The 13,481-nt window shown below is 35.4% G+C and overlaps 1 protein-coding gene across 1 annotated transcript; it reads right to left on the bottom strand.

Annotated features, from left to right (window-relative positions):
- Positions 1-664: 664 nt before the first annotated feature.
- On the bottom strand, positions 665-11,767 carry LOC146167399 (dolichyl-diphosphooligosaccharide--protein glycosyltransferase subunit STT3A-like). Its single transcript, XM_083390627.1, has 17 exons — positions 11,702-11,767; positions 10,835-10,968; positions 10,208-10,390; positions 9,559-9,777; positions 9,068-9,192; positions 8,533-8,697; positions 7,826-8,006; positions 7,162-7,317; positions 6,674-6,765; positions 5,947-6,102; positions 4,818-5,006; positions 4,455-4,571; positions 4,230-4,332; positions 3,715-3,836; positions 2,859-2,925; positions 1,774-1,889; positions 665-1,168 (listed from the first exon to the last, which is right to left on the bottom strand). The coding sequence occupies exons 2-17, from the start codon at positions 10,920-10,922 to the stop codon at positions 1,130-1,132; spliced, it is 2,118 nt and encodes a 705-aa protein (XP_083246753.1). The 5' UTR covers positions 10,923-10,968; positions 11,702-11,767; the 3' UTR covers positions 665-1,129.
- Positions 11,768-13,481: the final 1,714 nt, after the last annotated feature.

Genomic DNA, 13,481 nt, shown 5'->3' with positions numbered 1-13,481 from the left:
TAAACCCACGTGTTCTGTAGACGAGTGGCCCAAATTTATAGGCTACCAAAGCTAGGGATGTTCAAAATAGAATATCGAATCCTTACATTCAAATACAAACTCGATTCCTATTTAATTTTGCCGTTTATATCGGGTAATTGGAACCGATATAATATTTCATTTTACTGCAGATGGTTGCGCCTAATCGTACATACGCGAGTGGTAAATATGGATTACAGCCCGTAGCAGTGGCTCAACAATTGCTGTGTTTTCTTTACATGCCTGGCAGTGCATCCAGGTACAGGGTTTGCACCTTTTTTTAAATGCGTGGAATTGCAAAAAGGAACATTCTATTGGAATACGTGCTGACCTCGTACAAAATTTGCTGCAGGTCACGACTAGACTTTGATTGGGCATTGAATCGTTTCTTTTCACATTAGACTGGGAATAGACTTTATTTTCCAACGAAAATTTCTTTTCACATTAGACTGGGATTAGACTTAATTTTCCAACGAATTGACCGGTACTTAAGTCATTTTAGATGACTTTTTTTACAAAATACAGCCTAGTTAACAAATCGGAGCTGAAATGCTTGCTGGCTAATCTTAGCGCACTGAGCGGGGAGGCGTTCCAATGACACAGACGCGTCGGCAATTCATTTCACTTACGTAGCTGTCAAATCGCCTTCTGTGTTGGCATCACATAGAAATTTATTCGAGCGACTTTCGTAGAAAAATTTGGTCAAACACTTCAAAACTGATATGCGGCTTCGTATTGTAAGAGCATGATGTTTCGCAACCAAAGTAATCGGTAGGTCGAGAGAAAAGGGTGCTTCTAAGGTGAACAAGGGAAAAACAAAACGCTGCTAGAGATTTTTTCGTAGAAAACACACACACTCACAATAGATAGAACGCTTCATAAATTTTCGAAGTATACAAGATATAAAGTGAACTTGTTGAAACTTGTAAACGCCTTCTTCCAAGAGTCTTCAACCGAAGGCCACGGTTTTAAGTTTTAGATACGACAGAAAAATAGAATAATTAGTCGACAAGATTGCCCCAAAACACCAGAAATATGCCGCGAAAGCGTGAAAACGCGCGACGATTAGTTTTTTTTACGGAAAGAAACAAAAAGGCGTCGACGCAGTATTTTACGTCCTCGGGTTTCCACGATTCTCGAGGTCCTTCACCTGGAAATTTAAAGAAAATATAGATTTGTTTAATCAGTTTAGGGTCACCTAACTACGGCCCGCGGCATATTTCCTTAAGTTAGGTAAAAAAAAGTGTAATAACAAATAACAATGTTGTCGGATGCAATTTCACATCAAGTTTGTTAAAATTTCAAACTAAACCGCAATTGTTCAAGGCTCGCTACAGTTTTGTTGTTATATTTCCTTCGGTTAACGATAGTCAAGTTTTAAAGTTAAACACACAATTTTATATTGCCCGCGATCGCCAGGCCTTAGTCATTAAACCATTTACAAAAAACAACGTTTGATTACCCCTGAATTAGGATCAACTAAGTAAATATCTTTTTAGGCAACAGTGGGCAAACATTATTTAACTTTGTATAGAAACCTAGCATTCATAGGGTTTGGGGTGGATGGTTTCTTTAATTTCGAACAAGCTTACAAAAATATAAATCAAAAAAATATCTTTTGTGAAAAAACGACGCATGAATGTAACCCCGCTTTAAATCACACATGAGATAGCAGGAGCTAACAATCCAAATATTAATGCCAAATTTCAAGTAACGCTCGTGGATATAAGATTCCATTGTAGGCGTTTTTCTCACCTTATAGATACGGACAATCCAGTGCTCTGTGGTGTAAGCCTCCTCCAGTACGTCCAGCTCAAAGTCCTTGTTGCCAATCTCAGCGTTTCTCACGCGATCATAGCCGGTAGGCTTGTCTGCAAATTAACACTTAAAAGTTAAAATTGAGGTTGCCACGTTGAGCGTTCGGTTAAAACAGGAGTCGCCCAATTACGGTACGTGCTGGCCCGCGGCGCATTTTCCTAGAGGTGCAGTTAAAAAATTTCGATCATATGTTAAATTGTACAACAATTTAGTAAGGCTCTACACTTTTTATTGCATAGTGATTTATACTTCTTGTATAACGATAAACAAGTTAATATAACTTCAATAAAAATATAAAAGCCATAATATTTGATAAAAGCTACATTTCGCAATTTACAGACGTTTCAGCAATAACTCGTGCCATCATCAGTGTAAAAATCAAAAGATAAAAGCGATAAAACGTAAAAAAAGAAATGAAAAAAGAACAAAAATAGCAGCGAAAAAAGGCGATGCATGGTCAATGCGTAGCGCTAGGTATTAAAAAGATATAAAGGTGCCGAGGTTGTATCTATATTGATTTATAAAAAAAATTCACCAATTTCAATATTTCAGTATTAGGGTCAAGCGATTAGGGGTAATCTTACATTAAGGGCGTAAAATGATTGTACAATTTACACCTCAAGTTTGTTTTCGTTTTATCAAAGGTTAGCAATTTTAACAAGCATTTAAGCATTGGGAATATCTAGAATAACATAAATATACCCGATATACTTATTCTATCTCGTTACAGATCGATGCGTTGCGTATTCCTGGCCTCAAATCCCGCTTGGGTATAATCGTGCCTATTTATTGTACGTCTTGTTAACGTTTTTTTTTTGTTTTTGTATTTGTTTTTATATCAAGTAGACGAATGTGAGCAATTTTTGTATGAAAAGATATCCAATGAATATGCGTGTGCGGGGCAGACAAAAATGCTTGTATAATATATATATATTTAAATAATATTTTCGGGGGCTCTTTCCCAAAACTCAGTAATCTACGTATAGGTAAAGAATAAAACTGAACGTGAGTAGTATACTTACTTTGCTCTGTGTAGACTTGCCCGAATCGGTAGTAGCACATTTTATACATCAAACAGTTCTGCAACACCTGCAACAAATTTAATAGAAATATATTTAGTGCGTTTCTGGACAGTTTTGCTACGACAAGTTTAGCTTTTCGTTTTTCGTTATGTAGCCTTTTTACGTCAGTTCAACACCTTTTAAAATGCGCCCTTTTCAAAAATCTGTTTGGTGTTAAATAATTGTCAGAAAAATGGACATTTCCTTTGTTAGAAAGAAGAGCAAATTGGTTAATTCAGCGCACTTAGAGGATAGCTGTGTAAGTGATTGAACATAATTGTTTTGTTATAGCATGTTAAAAACGTAAAATTGATCTTACAAAGTATTATTTTGCAATTTCGAAGGTTCTCGTTTATATGCAGTACGAGCAGGTTTAGTCTTATAGGTAAAATGAGTTATTTGTTTCCTTTGGCGATTTTGGCAAAATCCAACAAACAGGGTTTCCACACACTTTTATGATAAAACATAGGCATTCAAAGCCCTTTTAAAAAAAGTATAACTTTTTAAAGACCCAAAAATTGTTCGCTTCTAACCGCACTTATTTTGAAAGCTGAACGTTGCACATTAATGCACAATGAATAAATTCAAAGATTATCAAACACTTGAAAAGTAGGTTTTTTAAATAGTTTTACAATGCGCAAATCAGTTCAAAAATGTACAAAAATTCAAACAATCAAAGATTTAGTGGCAACCCTAAATGAAACATCTCGAATCGCAAAAAAAAATATAAACAGCATTTAGCATAAATTAAAAAATTAATTAAAAGAGTCAATGGGCAGGCTAAGCATACAATTAAAGCTACTTGGCCAGTATTTACCTGCGATCCCTCCGAGTCAACCCTGAACTCGCCAGTCGGTGTGTAGTAGTCAGACTCCTTGATGTGAGCACCACGGTCGGTGGAACCCCCGATACGTACCATCCACAAGAACTTGTTGATGTCTGCAAAACAACAAAGTCAACTTCAATGTATAATATAGTAAAATTTGGAAATGGTTAAAATAACCTCAAATTTGCACCGGAAGGTAAAGAATATTTTTTTACAGTTATACTTATTCTAGGTTTCTTTTTAATTTCCGAAACGTATCAGCAATACAAAGTTGATACTAAGGAAGATGTATTTTTTCTATCGATTATTGTTTAATAAGAACAACACAGGCAGGATTACTAAAATATAACACCTAACAATAGTTACCCAAATACTAAAAACAATTGAATTTTACAACCTTAAATGTTTGACAGTTGACAGTCGAACAAACGAAAGTAATTGCATTTTCTAGTTTATAACTAACTCTTTAAAGTTTTAACATATGGTAAAAATTTAAACTTGCTTACCATCTGAAGAATATCCAGTGAGACCTCCAAAAATGACTAACACGTAGTCGACATCTAGTTCACGCATTATATCGTAAGCTCGGTCCTCAGTCGATGCCATAGCCTGCAAAAATCATATTGACACGATTTTTAATTGCGTAATTAACAACCAATTGTACGTTGGCTACTTAATATTCCCCCAAATTAAGTAGTAATAGGTATCACACACACTCGGCAAAAACCAACCTGTCCGACTCTTGAAATGTGGGTGTTGTTCCAAGTATTATTGTCAACAAGGATGGTCCGGTTTGCCATTGCTGTTATCTGGTAGCCGTAATCCCACCACGACATTACCTTGGAGTTCTAATGATATAATAAAATATAATACAATAAAAAAACTGATCAACAACAAAGTTGACTTTTAATAGATTAAAAAAAATAGGCCTCAGCAGTAGCAAATATCGTCTACATCTTGTGTACAGACCGCTGAATTTTGTTAACATCACAGGCCTAATTTTTCAAATGCCGACACCACGAAAATGTATCTCACGCATAAATTTATCGTTTGTGGTGCCTTGCATCTGCTGCCAAAAAATATTAAATCCTAACCTCAGGGGTGTTGTGTCGAAGCCAGTAATAGGCCTCTCTGAAGTCGTCGAAGATGATACGACCACCGTCGCCTCCCCTGGCGCTCAGGACGATCGAAGGACTGGAGTAGGCCTCTGAGGTCACCCACACGGAGTGAGTGGCAAAGAGCGAAAGAAATACGGTCATCATTACCACAACGGCGGTTGCAACCTGGAATAACGGACAAGAGGTAAAGTGTTGTAAATAGAGGTCGACCAAATATATGAAGGGATCACATGTTTGAGGTGTTTTGATTTACAAAATCTTCCTAAACATATAAAACTTCGTAACCCAGCGAAACGCATACCTTTGAGATTCAAGAGTTTCAGGCGACCAGCAAAAATTAAATACAGAAAACTAGTTCTTGCAAAGTAGATCTGGTCTTGCCCTTTTTCAAATTTCATTAACGGTATTTGTTTACCTTAACGTGGTTTAAGTGTGAATTAAATTATAATCGCAGTTAGTTTATGAGTATTAGAAACGCTCCACATTTTTCTTTTTATATATATTTTAGAAATTATTATCTTTGTTCGTTTAACAGGAATTTTATAAAACAGTTCATTTTTTTATATTTTTATACGATTATTAAAACGCTCATTTTGTTACTTAAATACGAATGTTAGAAACGCTCTTTTAGGAATCGGACACAAATTTAGACGAGATCGAGCAGTGATCAACGTGTCGGCCAACATCTTAGCTAAAGAGCCTGCGATGGAGCGCACTGGCGAATTGCACATGACCCTATTGCAAGGGTTCTTAAACTCGGGTCCATGGACCCCTTGGGGTTCCGTGAACTAATTTTAGGGGGTCCATGAAGGCCAAATTGAAATATTAGTGTACGTTTGAAAAGTAATCAAATTAAAAAAAGAGTTTAATAAAAAATGAAACGTTTTTCCACTGAATGTTAGACTCCTTTTTCCTTAAATCATCAGCACATTTCTGACAAGCTATTTGATTGTGACGTCAATTTATGACGTCTTTTTTAATAATTTCTTGCCTACAGGGGTCCACGTGAAGCAAAAAATAATTTTAGGGGTCCGCGGTGAAAAAAGTTTAAGAAACCCTGCCCTATTGTGAGGAAAACAATAACACATAGCGAAAAAGTATAAACCTCGTTCTTTGCTGGGTAGCTGGGGTCACCCCTCCCCTTCTTCTTGTCACGAGCGGTGACACTGTCCAGGTTCTTCATATATGTTGTGAGCACGTGATTGACACCGATGCTGGCCAGAATGCACATCACAGGAGCAAGGACGAGCATAAGACGGACCTGAGTGAGAAAAAACGATATTATTAAACATTAGTTTACAGTTACACTGATGAGGTCAGCTCGCATCTGCAGCCTGTAGCGACAAATAAACAGTTTTCTTATCTTACTACTGAAGAACGATTTTGATCTATTTTTCAACAATCTATCGAATTTCTGTGGGGCCATTACGCGAGTATAACAACAACACTTTGTTTATGAGCCACTATATACAATTGTTCTTAAAAAACAGTGTTCTTTTAACTCTTGGGAGAAACACTGGTGTTTCAGGCTATACTCGTCATGAGAAACGTCACCAGCTTGCTTGTAGTTGTTTTCCAGGATTAGGCTAAAATAACGCCTTTACTATATGTAAAATTCCACAAGAGTCGCACTACTTATACTTAGGCTAAAATTCCGTCCGTTCAAAGTCCTGATAAAAATTAATTTCCCTTTTGCGCGTATTTGAATTAGGGTTTTTTAAAAGAAGAGATTCCGGCTGACGCTAAGTTGCTAGTTATTATTTGGCAGAGATAAGCCGATCGTTGCACTACAGAAGCGTCAACATTAATGCCTTCGTTCTTGTACAACTCACCATGACTGCTGCGAAGTACATGCTGGTGCATCCATAAAGCACGATGAAGAGATTGTGGTCGTTTAGCTTCTTGAAGCACACGTACAAACCGACTGCAAGCAAAAAAATATGTTTATTACATTTGATAAAAGGCGCTGAACAAATAGATTTACATGAAGTTCAAGGCACAGAAGCTTATCAAACGGCGAAATGAAACTAATTTTGAAGCTAAGCAATTTGAGTTAATCAGATCTGGGGAGCATGGCTTTCTTATATTACTTGTTTTCGAAATATACAGATCTACATATAGGCCCACGTTAACAAAATGTTACCTAACCAACTAGTAAATCTAAAAACCTGGGCGAATATTATTTATGGCAACCTTTACGGAAAACCGTTTTAATTTTGATTTTCCACTTTGCACAAAAATTTAATGGAGTTGGCAAGTCGACAACCTTTCATTTTTATAAAAACGTACTTCACAATAAATAAAATAAATTTAAACTTACCAGGGAACATGAAAACCAGCATTTGTAGATCAAAGTAGAAAGAAGACCAGGTAGTGGGCTGATGTTCAGAAACCGAAGCGATGATTGGGATGTTGTTCTTGGCGTAGCTCGGATCCAAAAGAGAATAGAAACGCCCGGTCCAGGGCGCAATTTTACCTAAAGATATACAGCAAATTATGGTAAAGATAAGAACTATTTTTTTTGGAATACTATTATTACTTAATTTAAAAAAAGTGAAATTTTGTAGTCGTATTTGAAAAATGTTAAAGAACAATTTTGTTTTTTCTTCTTTTTTTATTTTACTTGAACAAGATATCCGTAACCAAGATCAAAAGAAATCGCTGCTAACGTTTATGTGAAGAAATAAAAATCTCGCCTTTCAGGGTCATTGTTGTCTGATTGTAACAATTTAGCTTCTGTATTGCTTTGTGACGCTAGTGACCGCACAGTTTATGCACTGCAGTTCTGATTATGCAAGCCAAAATTATTTAGGAACAATTGGAATCGGAGTTATGTGCTAATGGGCCAAAAACAATAATGGTTTTTAATGGGTACCTCAACGTTATTCATACAGACAAAAGGATATGCAGATGAAAAAGCTAAAACCCCCATTCTGAAGCATTATCCAAACAAGACAAAAGTACAGATTTTTTTTCATACAAACCTGAGAAAGCAAGGAATCCAGCTGCGCCGGCAAACACGGCTCCGATAATGTAGAGCATAGTCTGCCACAAGATGGCAAAGTGAGCGGGCGAGAGCTTGCTGCGGAGGTAGTTGACGAAGGTGACGATCTGGCAGAGGCCGAACACGCCCAGGGCACCCATGTGCTCAGAAGTCTGTACCGGCTGGAGTGAAGAAAAATATACAGCTGTAAAAGTTATTTTGGGAAAAATAAACATTGGAATTTAAGGCAGTGGATTTTGTTTGACTATTTAAAAAAACTGCTGTTTATTGAATTTTGAGTTGATCTATATTCCCGGGCTGGATTTGGGGAGAAAAAATATACAACTGTAGAAATAAATCGGTACATCGTTAAAATTTCTTCCAGACCGGTCGAAAGACTACCTCCCGTCTCGAGTTGGGAATGACAACATATATAGAATTGTAAAAACTTTTGGATAAGGAAGTGATATGAAAATCTTGCAATGATTGTAAAACAGATATTTTCAATGCAGATTTTATTTATTATGTAAACCTTAAATATTGGTTGCAATGAGAAAGCAAGGACTCTAAAAGGTACAAATATATGAATATTGTAAGGATGCATTGCACATGTTTATTTCATTACAATTAAATAAGAATTTTAGCACACATCTTGCTGATAAAAAAAACTACTGTAGTGTTGCAATTGCAACAAGTTTCTAAACCAACCTGAAAGCCTACGAATGCAATCTGCATGGATAGAATGGTTCCCACGCAGTAAACGGTCGTGTAGGCTGTGTAAATCCGATGGGAGAAACGACCGGTGATGATGCAAGCCAGCACGTGGATGGGAATCAAGTTGATGAGGAAGACGTAACCTCCCCAGGATGACACCTGGAAATTATTTTTGCACGTTGTAGGCAATTACAAATTAAAACCTTTCTGAATTTATGGCAAAATGAAATGGCATATCGTTTAATTTTTTAATAGGACTTTATTACACTGAAACTCAACAATAAATTTTAATATGCTACCATTTTTTTTGTTTTTACATATTTGATGCTATTCCACTTTTATCTAGGTATATTAAAATTAACGAGAAATAAAATTATAAATAAATAAAAGATTTGTTTTCAGAACAGGAACTTTGACAGAACTAGTCAACTTTTTTTATTTGATCCTGCATTGTGGAATGAAATATTGAAATATGTGTATTTTTTTAATTTATATAGTTAATGACAACAAAAAAACAATTACAACTTACCATGTAAAAGTATGCCACTGCGCATAGAACAGCCCAGAAAACACTTCCGGTCTTCACAGATTTGATCCAAAGGTAGTAGGTGAAAAGCATGCAGAAGATAGCAATGCCCTCGTTATCATAGGAGCCTTTAAAGAGGATACATGTTTGAAAACTGTTTTACACAATAGAGATCAAACTTTTAACTATCCATAGAATTGCTAATTATAGAGTTACAAAAAAATGTTTGTTTGTTTTTAAAGGTAGTGTTTTCGCTTGATTTTGCTACAAATTTTCAATTAGTAAGTTTTTTTTCAATTGTTAAATTTTCAATTAGTTAGTTTTTTTTCAATTGTTAAGTAGTTGCCATTGATCGTCAAGTAAAATATCTAGCACGATCAACAATACAAGCATTGCACCTATCAATATTAATACTAAGTATGAGACAATATTTTTTGACCAACTTACGACAATTAAAAGAAATATATAAAAAATAATGATTTTTTTCAACAAACCTGCAACAGATCTTGAGATGTAGCCAGGAACCACAGACATGAAAGCAGCAGCGATTAGGCCAGCGCCACTATTGGACAACTCCTTGGTCAAGTGGTAAGTGACGATGGAAGTAAACGACGAGAACAGAGGTGCAAGGAAGACGCACATGTTCCTGATGTCGATTGTCACGTTAAAGAAATGCAGGACATTGTAGAATGCAGCCGCAGTGACCATCAAGCCTTTAAAGCAATATTGGGAAGTTGCATTAATACATTTTACTTATGTTAATTAAAACTATCTAAACACCATGGCACAATATTTGTGAAATCTTTTTTTGTTTTAATTTTTTGTGTGCCAATAAAATGAAAAAAATTGTATAAATTGCTAAACAAGAATAATTTTTGCACAGAAAATAGTTTACACTGTTGTTAATAACACAGAAACATATTGTGCTAACATAGAGCATGTGATTCGTTAAATGATGCTTTTATTGTAGGTATGAAAGAACTCTGAAGCAACCTTCTCGAATCAGTATTTGTTTATTTTTTTAATCAAAATTAAAGCGAAATTGTGTCTTTTACAAAGCACTGTTCTGTAGTCCACTAAGAATTTTTCAAAGTAAAGAGTTGGAACATTTTTAAGAATTAGAGACAAAATTTTTGAACTTACCAGGATAGATGGTTCCACCAATGATTCTTCCCAAAGGATACCAGGCAGTGTCATCAAACCAGTTATGGAAATCGTAAAATCCCTTTTCGGCCAGATATCTTGTAGTTCGGTAGTTAAAGTAGGGATCGAACTCGTGAATAACACTCTCGAAACGAAGAACAGAAAACAACCGAACAGAAAATGCTGAAAGAAGTGAATAACAAATTAAATACAGTTTTGTGAGAGCTTTGGGATGTTTAGCTAAATTAGTAAAATGAATTTACAACTAAATTTGAAAGTTAAACATCAATATTTTAAGCAATGACATCTGGTACATTTCATGAAATTATGGAAATCCTCAAGAATACCAAAAAGAAAGTTAAATATGGTGAATATTGCAGCATAAACTAGTTGACAAAATTTCAATAAAAAATTATGGAAACTACAAAAATCATTGTAGTAATAAGTTAATAAATCAAATTTAATTGTTTAACCTAGTTGAGCTTCACAAAAATTTAATCTCAGTTAAAAATAGACACAGTTTAATCTCCCTCAAGCAATTTATTATATGCCTATAGCTTATCAACCTCAAATCATCATGTCTCTTTATTGCTTTTATATTATAAACATAAGTTTTATTTTTGTTACCTAGAATGCAGCATATCGCCAGAATCAGCATTTTCAGCAGATTGTCTTGCTTTTCCACAGACATGCGAAACATGCCAACGCGAGCCATCTTGATGTTTTCAAAAACCCAACTTTTCTAATGTTCCAGTAGAGGTCTGTAAAATAGGTTTTATTCAAAGTCAAAAATCTTTGCTCTTTTCGCATTTGTGTCCAACATAGACTGTATTAAACATATTAAATCTTGCTATATGAGTATTAACACAACCAAAAGAGAAAGAAATATTATTTTGTGTTTAAATTTCCCACAAAACACTACATAATTTTACTAAAGGTGCAGTTTTGTCAAAGACCATGGAAAAAGTTTGAATTTGCTTAGTATTATAAGAGGTTTTTATTTAATAATTATTTAATTAGGTGTTTTTCAATCTTAACCGATAAATGTTCGTGATAGAAAAATGTATGAGCGCAAAACCCAAAATCCTGTGCTGGTCTAGAATTCTACCACAGCAAACGTTTTACGTTAACGCCAGACGCGTCCAGTGTGAACTAACCTTCACCCTACCCAAATATTGTTAGCAATATAAGCCCCCTGACTAAAATGTGGTAGGATTGTAGACCAGCGCCAACGAATATGCGTTGCATAAAGAAAATTTACAGGCGCAGCATCACGTTTGGGATTGCAAAACAGAAATACTTCTGTAAACCCTAACTGATTTAAACTTACGCCTGAAGTCTCTCAATTACAATGCCTTACGAGCCTAATTCGCTCGAATGCATAGCCAAAGCGAAATATGAAGTGATTTTACTCCACCTACACAGAACAAATCAATTCAAGTTCTTAGGTTTGCTCAAAATTGTCCAAAAACGCACATCTAAACCGAAACTTACCCGTCCAAATTTACTCCACGTCCACCGGTGTGCGTCACATGCGTCACTACGTGTCACCGAATCGTCACAATTGAATAACAATCGGCGCTCTACTGCCGCCGCCGGGCGCCGACGCTGCCACGTTGATTCGTTTCGTATTTATTTTGTCTCTGTCGGGGTGTAGTGCAACTTTGAGCGAGTTTAAATAATATTTTGGTGGGGTTTGTTTTATATTGTTATTTCCATGGATTATTATTATAACACTTATGTCAATGGTATAAAGAAAAATGTTTTTAAGACACAATACATTTCACCTGTCACATTGCACAAAATAAAGGGAATATTAAAGACTAACTTTTCATGCACTAAACTGGCCCAGTGTGGATACCCAAAACAGTAATATTTAGCCTAACAATACTATATTTTTACCATCATTGTGTTTGTTTGGGTACCCAATTGTAAACAAAATTCTACATTGCCAAAAAGCATTTAAATACTGATGTACCTGCACATATTAGTTTTACCAACATTGTATATTAGTTTGACAAAAAAACAACTAGTATTAATACCAATAACAATCAGTGCTGAAATTTCATTAAATTCGTTGTAAACTGACGTTGGAATTAAAAAAAAAATCTCTAACTGGGAATAATTCAACAATTCCGACGGTGCAACGTTAAACAAAACTACTTTATGTTTTGTGGAATTCTTCACTTTATGTTTGTGGAATTTCTTAAACAAACAATTTTATCCGGTTTAGTATGTGTCAACATGTTTTTCAGAGACAACTGTCTAAAGCAGGGTTTCCCAAACTTTTTTGGACCACGGATCACTACTTGTAAATCTGTTTTTTTGCGGACCGCAATACAGAGCAAAAAATCAATAAAACCAAATTTTATATATTTACAAAACTGGCAAAATCAATGGGACGGAAGGGATTGCTTCCCTCTGCTTAAATCAGGGGGTTTTAAACAGGGGTTAATGGTCCCCTTGGGGGTCCGTGAACTAGTTTTAGGGGATCCATAAAGGCCAAATTGAAATATTAGTGTAAGTATATTTAGGAAGTAATCAATTTTTTTAACGAAAACATTTTGATTAAAAATAAAACGGTTTTGCACTGAATGTATTTAGACTCTATTCCACGTTCACATTTTTGGACCGAGCAGATTACAGAAGTCTATTTGGACTATGACGTCAATTTATGACCTCATTTTGAATTTTTTGCCTACCGTGGTCCACGCGAGGCAAAAAGAGAATTTAGGGGTCCTTGGCAAAAAAAAAGTTAAAGAACCTTTGGTCTAAATCATCAGTTCATCATAAATTCAAAGCGCTACGAATAAGATTTACCATACTGGATAGCAAAAAGACTAAAAACCGAACCCAGAAACGGACTAAAACGGAACTCAGAAAGGTCGTACAAAATGTTAGTTAAGAATTATGTTATTAAAATGTTAAAACAACTGTAAATCAGGCGAGCTTCGGATATGTTTTTGCACTTAACAACGTGTTTAGTTACCTTTAAGGAGTCAGTAAAGTGTTGAGGCAAAGCGGGACAAAAAGCATTTATTTGGTTTAAAATTGGAGTCCACACGTCGTTATTTATACTGAAAAGTGTAATAAAACCACTTTGAGAAACGCTATAATAACCTTGATGGTTAATCTAGTTCAGTGTTTGTAAAACTATTTAAGCCCTGGCGCAGCTGGCGAGCGAAGCGAGCGCGATTTTTTTGGGGGGTATACCGACATTTCTTTCCAATTTCTTGCCAGCTTTTATTACACTTCAAAAATAAAAATTAAAACT

This window comes from Ascidiella aspersa, chromosome 1 (assembly GCF_963924565.1).
Source record: "Ascidiella aspersa chromosome 1, kaAscAspe10.2, whole genome shotgun sequence".
NCBI lineage: Eukaryota > Metazoa > Chordata > Ascidiacea > Phlebobranchia > Ascidiidae > Ascidiella > Ascidiella aspersa.
This window is presented reverse-complemented; position numbering and strand designations above follow the sequence as displayed.

What these genes read in the sequence shown, in the direction of transcription:
- LOC146167399 (XM_083390627.1), bottom strand. Translation starts at nt 10,922, where the DNA reads ATGGCTCGCGTTGGCATGTTTCGCATGTCTGTGGAAAAGCAAGACAAT. An exon ending in ACATTTCAAGAGTCGGACAG is followed by an intron (nt 4,333 to 4,454) that starts GTTGGTTTTTGC and finishes TGATTTTTGCAG; the next exon opens with GCTATGGCATCGACTGAGGA. An exon ending in CACTGGATATTCTTCAGATG is followed by an intron (nt 3,837 to 4,229) that starts GTAAGCAAGTTT and finishes GTTGTTTTGCAG; the next exon opens with ACATCAACAAGTTCTTGTGG.